Source organism: Citrus sinensis, chromosome 5 (genome assembly GCF_022201045.2).
Source record: "Citrus sinensis cultivar Valencia sweet orange chromosome 5, DVS_A1.0, whole genome shotgun sequence".
NCBI lineage: Eukaryota > Viridiplantae > Streptophyta > Magnoliopsida > Sapindales > Rutaceae > Citrus > Citrus sinensis.
Window position 1 is genome coordinate 8679086 of NC_068560.1, and position 10958 is coordinate 8690043.

Genomic DNA, 10958 nt, shown 5'->3' on the forward strand with positions numbered 1-10958 from the left:
ATCTGATCGGCCCATTGCCAAAGGGACGAGGAGCAGCAACACATGCAATAGTCGCTATAGATTACTTCACGAAGTGGATAGAGGTAGAAGCCCTTAGCAGGATCACAGAGAAGAAAACAACAGACTTCGTGTGGAGAAACCTGGTCTGTCGATACGGGATCCCATATGCCTTGGTAACGGATAATGGCAGGCAGTTCGATAATCACAGCTTCAGGGATTTCTGCCAGAACCTCGGGATAGAGCTGAAGTATTGCTCGCCTGCTCACCCCCAATCGAATGGACAAGTAGAAGCGGCCAACAAGACAGTCAAGAGGCTTCTGAAAACCAGGCTCGGAGCAAAAAAGGGTGCGTGGGTTGACGAGCTGTCAGGTGTGCTATGGGCATACAGAACAACCCACAAAACCGCAACGGGGGAGACACCGTTCGCTTTGGCTTTCGGACATGAAGCGGTCGTGCCAGCTGAGGTAGGAACGACCACACACCGGACAGATCATTTCAATGAACAGGAGAACGACGAGCAGATATGTTTGAATCTTGATCTGCTAATGGAGAGGAGGGAACAAGCAGCCGAGCGATCAGTCACTTACCAACAGAGGGTTGCTCGGTATTATAACCAGAAGGTGAACATACGGCAATTCAGGGTCGGAGACTGGGTACTGAGAAGAGTGAATCAGAGCACCAAAGATTCGACTCAAGGAGTGCTGGGACCGAATTGGGAAGGGCCGTATAGAGTCAAGCAGATAGCGGGGCCCGGAGCTTACAAGCTGGTTCGCGCGGACGGCCACGAAGTGAAACGCCCATGGAACGCAGCACACCTCCGAAAATACTTCCAGTAAGACTTGCTCACATTTTAAAGCAATTTCTGCTCATGCTGTCTATCTTTTATTTTTATGTTTTATGTCCGAACAATTTCATGTAAGTCAAATCCTGCCATTAATGTAACGTCGACGAATTTTATTCGCTTGAAACCGAAAAAAATCCTAAGGCATGCAAAGGCTCGCCAAGTCTCAGAGCCTGTCTTATGGCGAGACAGAAGCCAAGCATGCCAGGATCTGCTCGGCCACGAGAAGGCAGCAGAATCCAAATCGTTTGAAGAAAATCCTGAGGCATGCAAAGGCTCGCCAAGTCTCAGAGCCTGTCTTATGGCGAGACAGAAGCCAAGCATGCCAGGGTCTGCGCGGCCACGAGAAGGCAGCAGAATCCAAATCGTTTGAAGAAAATCCTGAGGCATGCAAAGGCTCGCCAAGTCTCAGAGCCTATCTTATGGCGAGACAGAAGCCAAGCACGCCAGGATCTGCTCGGCCACGAGAAGGCAGCAGAATCCAAATCGTTTGAAGAAAATCCTAAGGCATGCAAAGGCTCGCCAAGTCTCAGAGCCTATCTTATGGCGAGACAGAAGCCAAGCACGCCAGGATCTGCTCGGCCACGAGAAGGCAGCAGAATCCAAATCGTTTGAAGAAAATCCTAAGGCATGCAAAGGCTCGCCAAGTCTCAGAGCCTGTCTCATGGCGAGACAAAAGCCAAGCATGCCAGGATCTGCTCGGCCACGAGAAGGCAGCAGAATCCAAATAGTTTGAAGAAAATCCCGAGGCATGCAAAGGCTCGCCAAGTCTCAAAGCCTGTCTTATGGCGAGACAGAAGCCAAGCATGCCAGGATCTGCTCGGCCACGAGAAGGCAGCAGAATCCAAATCGTTTGAAGAAGATTCCCAAGGCATGCGAAGGCTCGACAAAGTCTCAAAGTCTGTCTTAGGGCCAGACAAAAGCCCAGCATGCCAGGATCTGCTCGTTCGCGAGAAGGCGAGCAGACTCCGAAGCATTCGGAAAGTTTTCTACGGCACGCAAAGGCCTCACCAAGTCTCAAAGCCTGTCTTACGGCGAGACAGAATCGATCAGCGTTTCAGACGAAAATTAATTCATGAGTACGACACGAGATAGTAATCAACAACATTTTTATTAATGGCTAACAGAGGGGATAAATTTCATAAACGTTGTTCATTACAATACAAGAAGAAATATATCAAAAAGATGGTGGATCAGTGAGCCGAGCAGCATCGGTTGGCTGGACCTCCTCGGGTGCGGGAGGGGTATCACCAGTTGCGTCCGGGGGGGTGCTCCCCTCGCCAACATCAGCAGGGACTGCACGAGGAGGAGAGTTACCCTCCTCAATCACGATCGGCTCTAACCCCTCGGCATCTTCCTTGGCCGCCTCCTCGTCCATATGTTGAGCAACACCAGCTGCAAGGTCATCCATCTTCAGGTCAGGGTGTTGCTTCCCGAGGACGGCCATGATACAACGATACGAATGCCGAAGTCCCTGGTCGTACTGGTTGTCGGCCTCCCTCTCCAAGTTCTCTACATGAGCTCGGTGGGAATCGCGGAGAGATTCGAGCTGAGCCTCATACATAGCCCTCTGCCCTTGGAGATCCTCCTTAACCTTGGTCAGCTCCTCCTCGAGGGTAATGGCTTTTGCTTGAGCAAGGGACTCTTGCTCTATCAGCTTGAGGTTCTCAACGTTTAGCTCCCCCGCCTTTTTCTCGGCAACGTCAGCTCTGGTCGTCGCCGATTGAATGTCCTCCCTCATCTTCCTGTCGTAACGGCCAACCTTGGCCTTATAGTAGGTGGCCATGCAGCTGAGATGGAAAGCACTGTACTGCATGGCTCCCACCAGCTCGCCCAGGGTACAACCGTCAAAGCCCTCCAGGTCCTTCTTGCTCACGAGTTTAGACAACTCATTGAGATAGGGAACCAAGTGTTCTGGTCGGCTGTCGGGTAAGCGAGACCGAGGCACAACAGGTGGAGAAGAGGAAGCAGGATCAGTGGCCGCTCTACTGGATTCCCCGACTTTAGCAGAGGCAGGAGGGAGAGCCTGCAAGGGAGGAACCTGCTGCACGATGTTCTTTCGCTTCGCAGCGGGAGCATCTTTGTCCTGGTCCCTATCGGTTGTTGGAGGCCGAGAGCGTTTCCTGGTCAGAGCTCCAATCACTGCGTCCTCCATCTTATGGCCAGGAAGTATCAACCGAGACTCGAGGAAGTTGTATGTAGATAGCAGTTCTCGGCTCGAGCAGGAATTGGCCAATACAGCCTCGACCCGTTTAAGCAGACTAGGTCGGAGCGGGAAGTGAACACCCCAGGAAACTACAGCACAAACAGACACTTGGTTAGAGACAAACCAATACAGCAGGAACAATTATGGATACAAGACATCTAAAGCGAGCAGGCAACCTGGGACCGTGAAACGGGGTGGGACGCGACAATCCTTCCCGTCTATTTGTGCAACTTGACCCCAGGGACCCCCAGCAAAAAAGAATTTCCTCTTCCAAGTCCCACCACCACCAGTTGGAAGATCAGTTATGGGTTTCCTGCTCTTGGTACCAGATTGGAAGTAGTACCAGCCGGCATCTTTAGGGCTGCTCTTCAGCTGGTACAGGTGCTTCACCTCATCAACCGTGGGCTCGCTTTGGCAACATCTGTCCCACAATATGAACAGACCAGAGAGCACTCTCCACCCGTTGGGGTTCAGCTGACCAGGAGCCAGATTTAGCCCGTTAAGTATCCGGGCAAAGTAAGGCTGCAAGGGACACCTCAGCCCATACTTAAAGCTCTCCAGATACAGGGTAACGTATCCCCTGGGAGGCCGGCTAGGTGTATCCTTCTTTCTTGGGATCCTAAGAGGTATCTCACCAGGAATACTATACCTAAGTCGGAGGTCATCGAGCTCGTCGAACGTGGTCGTACACGACATGTAATCAATGGCATAATCACGCGACAAGGCTCTACCCCCTACTGTACCCCGTTCTTCTGGTCGTGATGCTCCTGATGGGGACGCCTCACTAGAATCATCCCCTTGACCCTCACTCAAGGTGTTCTCCGATCCAGAAGATCCTTCTTCATCGCTACTGTCGCTTGAGGAGGTTGTTTGGGGAGACATCCTCCTAGCGCTAGTACCAACACTAGACCTAATGGGCTCTAAGGGGATCCCGGGATCAAAAGCAAAATCAGCGGGCAGACTAGGCAAAAAACCTAGTTCGTCGTCACCAACCTCAACGACCTTCTCCTTACCCTTCGACATATCCTAAGTTCTAACCAAAACACCACCGCCAACTACAACCTCAAGCAAAGCAGAGAGAAAGGAAATTACCTACAACTAACCAATACCGAAAAAATATAGAAGAAATACCTGAAGCAGGGACTCGGTCAGAGAGAGACAGGGATGACAGCTTTGGCGCCGAGGTTCATTCGCCGGAGAGACAAGAATGGAGAAAATGACGAGTTCGTGTTTGAAGATTTTGGGTTTCCTTACTGAGAAGCAAACTCTTGGGCTGCCAGCATTTAATGACGCATATTCCGAGAATCCCGTAACCGTCGGTTTGAAATTCAAATGGAGGGGGGGATTTCTGCCACGTCACCTCGTCCGCAATTAAATGCGACATGACTCCTGGCAGCCTTTTCCAAACCCACGCGAGCGAGTACTATCGAGTTTCTACTGCTGGTCCACTACATTACCCAACACCAGAAACTGGGGGACCGGTGTTTGGGAGGGATACTGTTTGGGACAAATGCGTCGAAGGGACCAGGAACGACGAGCAGACATCTGATGGCGGAGTTCTGCGAACCGGTGTTTTCCGTTAAAGCCTGGCGCGTGGAAGAACAGGAGCAGAAACATCCTGCTCGTCCACGATGTTGTCGTCCGCGAGGCCAATTCCTATAAAAGGCACGAGGCCATTCCGGCTAGAGATCGAGAGGCGAGGAGACCCGGTCGACGGCAGTTGGCAAGACGTGCTCTCCAGCACGAGAATCTAGGCACAACAGCCACGCTTTCCCCAGAACCGCGATGTAACACGCAAGATCTCACGGAGCCAGGACAGCCACACTTTCCCCAGAACCGTGGCGTAACACGCAAGGTCTCACAGAGCCGTGGCAGCCACGCTTCCCCTGAACCGTGGTGTAACACGCTAGATCCCATGTTTTGCCCATAACGCAGCAGTTGGAGCCCCATACCGTCTCGAAAAGAGCGGAAGACTGAGATTCAGAGGAAGCCTATAAAAAGGTAGCCAACGAAGGTAAAAGGGTTGGCATTCTTGAGAAAAGGGGAGAAAAACCACAAAAAAACGCCATAAGACCTGTGGCAAGCTTTTCCCGAACCTTCATATCTAACTTGAGCGTCGGAGGGTTTGCGCCGGGAAAACAACCGGCGTACTCTGACTTATCTGTGTACGCAGGGACCTCCGGGGAAGAAGCCTGGCGAGGAGACCTCCTGGTCGTGACGAAGTTGATCGAGCAGAGATCCTGATCGTAGAACGAGGAGAACCGGAATCTCGCATCAACACTTCCTATAAATAGAGGGAGTTTTTCATTTGTTAAGCATCCCAAAATTGTTAAGATTATAAGTTTATAAGCTTTTGAGAGTTCTGAGAGTGTGAGCAATTGGAGTGTGTGTGTGAGAGTACTGGATGTATTTAGGTTGTGGGAAAGTGAGATTTCTTTACTCAAATTTGTACTTAAATAATTGTTAATAATACAATAATTTCTCTTGCTCCCGTGGATGTATGTTTAATTATCGAACCACGTAAATTTTGTATCCATTATTTTTCTATAATTATTTGGTGCGCTTGATTCCGCATTCCGCACACAACACTTGACTCTGCTTGAAAGTCTAGATTTGAGCTATAATCTTCACTCAGGTGAATTTCCATCGTCTTTGTTGTCCACTCCTATTAAGATTGCAGATTTATCGAGCAATCGTTTCCAAGGTATAATCCCACCAACCCTTTTTCAGCAAATGAGAAATTTGATCAGTTTCAATGTCAGCAACAATAGCTTCACTGGACTGATCCCTTCGTCAGCATGAATTGATTCTTTCTACTCTATTGAGGTCCTTTATTTCTCATAAGAATTTGGAAATTGCACCAGGCTGCAGGTTCTTCGAGCAGGTTACAGTAACCTGTTAGCTACATGACTTTTACAGGATTCCCTATGACATTTACTCAGCTAAATCAATTGAAGACATATTCTAACTTGAAAGTAACGTCTCTGGACCCATCAGCAATGACATAGTTCACCTCACAAGACTCGAGCTTTACGCCAATCAATTAATTGGTTCAATCCCCAAAGATATTGGTAAGCTCACCAACTTGAAATATTTGCTCTTTCATTAAACAATCTTTATGGTTCTTTGCCTCCATCAATCATGAATTGCAGCAATCTCAACACTTTGAACTTACAAGTCAACCTGTTAGCAGGCAATCTTGAAGGACAACATTTGTCCATGAGGTTCCTAAAAACGTAACTTTTGCCCAATAAATTTAAAACAGATGGCGGAAGCTCTAGAAATTTCGGATAGACTTCATTCAAAAACGAAAATCAAAAGGAAAGATTTAAGTTAAATTATCTCACTTTTAGTTTCAAAAAAAACTTCGTGAGGTGGGACAAAATGACAGAAAACAGCAAGCTACGAACATTGTCCAGAAAATAGACCACTGCACGAACAACTTCTGTTTTGCCAAGATTTGAGATCTTTAAAGCACCCCAATTGTGATGCCTCTAGTCAGTCCACACTTAAAAATGCTCTAGGAGTTCATGGGATTTGGAATCACCAAATTTCGCTTAGAAATGAGAGAGATAATGAAGAAACATGAATGCTAGTTCATGATAATTCATTCCACCAAATAAAGCCACCATTATCTTTTCAATAATGGCACCAAACATTATCATGAGCTAAACCCACTCACTAAGCCAATCTTTATTGAAAGTGATCTTATCACTTCAATAATTTATTTAATCAAATTAATTTGAATAAATAAATAGCTAAATTAATTAATATTGTCTTTAATTAATTAAGCCCATTTTGATCAAATCAAATGGTTAATTATGGGATTCTTTTGTGACATGTTCTTATGTCTTTTCCTAATCTATATTAGGTCCAATAAAAGCCCAAAATTCTAAACCCAAATTGGCCTAGAAGTCTATAATCATTTATGAACTGTAACATGTCCAAAATGGTCATTTTACAAGCTCAATATTGTACATAATGTTTAATTGAGGATTTATGAAATTTATTTTGTTCCTTAAATTATTTATGGAATATCTAAATTTCTATCTTAAATCATATTCATCCTTAATGAATTATAATATAAATACCGATTTTCTAGTAACTCATTTTTCATTTCTATTAGGTGCGTGACCTTTTAGATTCTTTATTATAAGGTAGTAGAACTATTTTAATGATAACTCTTTATTCATTAAATGATGCTAAACTCTTTAGTCATCAATTAGAACTTTTCTAATGACCTTAAGATACATTGGTAATACACTTTACCAATAATGATCTTAAGGTTTCTACAAGTCATGAGTGATACCTAGTAATATTTCACAACCACCCAAATAACAAGAATTGTTGGATCTATAGAACCTATTTCATTGTATCTTTATGTCTTGATCTCTTCATCATCCATGTCCAGAGAAAAGCACGGCTTATGGTTTAGTGTGTTAAGCATTTATACTTTATCTCAAAATAAATCTAAATGAACTTGGCATGAAAATAAAATTTGAACTCCTTCAAACATATTTCACCTTGGCCAAGGATTTCTCATGCCAATTCATATTATCTCACAGGGACATCCTTTTTGTATATTACAAAGTGATGAAGTCCATATTAGTCATACACTTGTCTCCATACATAGCGAACCATGACAGCTATTGCTAGATCTCTTTCTTGATTAGGAATCAATCATTATACTTTCACATATCAAAGATGTATATGTACAAGACATTTGTGATTCCTTAGGTCTTAAGACCATTACTAGACATAGTATCTATCACAATGTATAATAAGCCATTAACACTAGGGGTGGACAAAATCGGGTTCGGATCAACCCAATCGGGTTTCGGGTTGATCAGGTTGGATGAAAATTCATCTGAACTTAACTCGAATTTATAACCCGACCCGATCCGATCCGAATTTATAAATTTGGGTTAAGTTCGGATTGGATCGGATGTGGGTTGGATGCGGTTCGAGTTAGATTTGAATCAATTTAGGCCTATTCGGGTCGGGTACAATTCGAAAATACATAATTACCTATTATTAACAACCACCAAATACCAATTAAACATTAATCTTTCACACATTATATATAATATACATCTATAGCATCACTGTCAAAGGCTCAAAGCTTCCAAAACCCAAAGTCAACAGCCAAAATTCAAGTCGCAGCTTACCGGGTTCGAATGGGTGTTTCCGAGTTTGAATAGACCTTGAATCGGATTGGGTGATGGTGGAGGATTAGAGACATGGAGGTGGCGCAACAAATTCAGTACTTCGTAGCAGTAGATCAGTAGATCAGGTACTTCGTAGTAGGAGATCGGCTTCGGTTAGCGTCGAATCTTGCGTATGGCGTTGGATCTCGGCTTTGGTTGGCGTCAGCTTCGGTTGTGTGTGTGTTTGTGTTTCGTTTATTTGGAGGAGGCTGGGGGTTGGCTGTCGGCAGTGGGATGCGAGCGAGGGAGGCTGTGGGTGGTGGGTGAGTGGCCGTGTACGTGGGTTGGCTATCGGCAGTGGGCTGTTGCTGCTGTCGTGCTGCTTGTGCTGTTGTTAATGTGTTATTTGTGTGTGTGTAATCGTTTGTGTGTGTGTGCCCGATTTGTGTTTGACTTGTGTTTGTGTGTATTGCGTATGTAATTATGTATTGTGATTTGTGAAATGTGAATATGTTGTTTGTGTGTGGCGTGTGTTTAGATTTAGGTTTTTTTTTTTAAAGCAACCCGATCGGGTTTCACCATTTTCATCCGATCGGGTTTCCTTTATAACCCGATCCGATCCGAACCCGAAATTTTTAGGATCGGGTCGGGTCGGATCGGGTATTTTGCCCACCCCTAATTAACACTCAAAACCATATGGCTTATTATATTTGGTCAAGTTCAGTAAACTCGTTCTCTCAACAAGTGCCTATGTGTTTGACTTGATATCTCATGTCAATGATATGAAGCTCACCATCCATTTTAGTATCACATACCATAAGGAGTCACAACACATACTAGTGTTTATAGAAATTTATAATGTCCAATCATAAATCCACCACTAGAAACTATTTTAAAAGTATGGTACAAAGGATACATGTTTCATATTCTCGACAAACTCGAGAATGTGTTCCTTAACTATTTTACTTCTTGAACTATATTTATTAAATTAATTTATGAATGTTGATAACTTTGCCATTTATAAATATCAAAATGCTATTCAAATACAATAATTCCCTAAAAGCAAATATCATTCGATTGGCCTTTAGGGCATATTACTAACAAATCTTTCAGCCTTTAGTTTCTCTATGCTTCCCCAGCTGGGTACAGTTGACCTTGGCAACAATATGTTTTCTTGTGGCTTCCCATCTACACTTACTTCATGCAGGTTATTGACCGCAGTCAGGCTGGCCAGTAACCAGCTGCGAGGAGAAATTTCACCCAAAATTGTTAAGATGAAATCTCTGTCTTTCCTCTCGCTTTCTGATAACCATTTAACCAACATTACTAGTGCAATCAGGAATCTGTTGGGTTGCAAGAACCTCAGTGTTCTTATCCTGTCTACGAACTTCACAAATGAGGCAATCCCAAATGACGATCACATAAACTTTCAGATGGACTTCAAGGTTCTGGCTTTAGGTGGTTGCAAACTTACCGGTCAAATTCCACTAAATCAAATCACAGGATCAATTCCAGGGTGGTTAGGGAACTTGCCAAGATTATTCAACGTATATTTGTCTAATAATCTCCACTCAGGACAATTTCCCAAGGAACTTTGCAGATTACAGGCACTGGCATCAAACCAAGTGAACTGGAGCTATCTATAGTTGCCTCTCTCTGGAATTCTTAACACTGCTACTAGTCAACAGTATAATAATCTCTTGAACTTTCCACCAGCAATATTCCTCAGAAATAACAGCCTCACTGGAACTATTCCTATTGAGATTGGTAGACTAAAGTTTGTTCATGTGCTTGATTTTAAATGCAACTACTCATGCAGGTACCTAACTGCAGTTAGACTGGCTTATAACCAGCCACAAGGACAAATTTCACCTGAAATTGTTATGATGACACCTCTTTCCTTCCTTGCTCTTTCTGGTAACAATTTATCCTACATGACTGGTGCAGTAAGGATTCTGACGGGTTGCAAGAATCTTATTGTTCTTATCCTCTCTAGCAACTTCATGAACGAGGCAATGCCAAATTATGATCTCAAGAAAATTTCAGATGTATTACAGAATCTCCAGGCTCCGGATTGTGGTGGTTGCGAGCTTATTGGTCCTTTCCCCCTCTGGCTTTGTAACCTCAGGAAGCTTCAGGTCTTGGGCTTATCAGGAAATCAAATCACAGGTTCAATTCCAAGGTGTGGTTCGGGAAATTACCGAGCCTATTCTATATCGACTTGTCATGTAACAATGTTTCTGGAGTATTTTCCCAAAGAACTTGGCAGACTGCAGGCACTTCAATCACATGAGGACCAATTGAATAGTAGATATATGGAGTTGCCTCTCTATATCCTACTGACATGTTAATTAAGAGATGTAATAATCTTGTCGAAAAAGCTCAGGGCACCGTTCCCTTAGCAAATATTACCATGATATAGTAAACATTAGTATTGTATTTATTTATTTATTAATTTTTTTTAAATTTTCCTTTAGAGCTTTCACTTAATAGAAGTTTTTTTTCCTAAGAAGGAAAATAAATAAACTTAAGTTTCAAAGAAAGGAAAAAGAAAAGGCGACAACAATGTTAAGGATGAATCCTCACCAAACATATTTTAATGATCTCCGTGATGGAATCAAATCTTATAGTTTCCATGATTATCATCAACAAATCTCAATGATTATAGTCTTCATAAATATCAGCTTTGACTTATTAATTTCCAGATTGTATATTGATTATTATTACGTAAATTGCTCCTAAAATATAACTTATTTATAGTCAA

General features: G+C 43.8%; 1 protein-coding gene across 1 annotated transcript; it reads right to left on the minus strand.

Moving 5' to 3' along the window:
* Positions 1-2018: 2018 nt before the first annotated feature.
* On the minus strand, positions 2019-4070 carry LOC127902229 (uncharacterized). Its single transcript, XM_052441060.1, has 2 exons — positions 3491-4070; positions 2019-3136 (listed from the first exon to the last, which is right to left on the minus strand). The coding sequence occupies exons 1-2, from the start codon at positions 4068-4070 to the stop codon at positions 2019-2021; spliced, it is 1698 nt and encodes a 565-aa protein (XP_052297020.1).
* Between the last annotated feature and the right edge of the window lie 6888 nt (positions 4071-10958).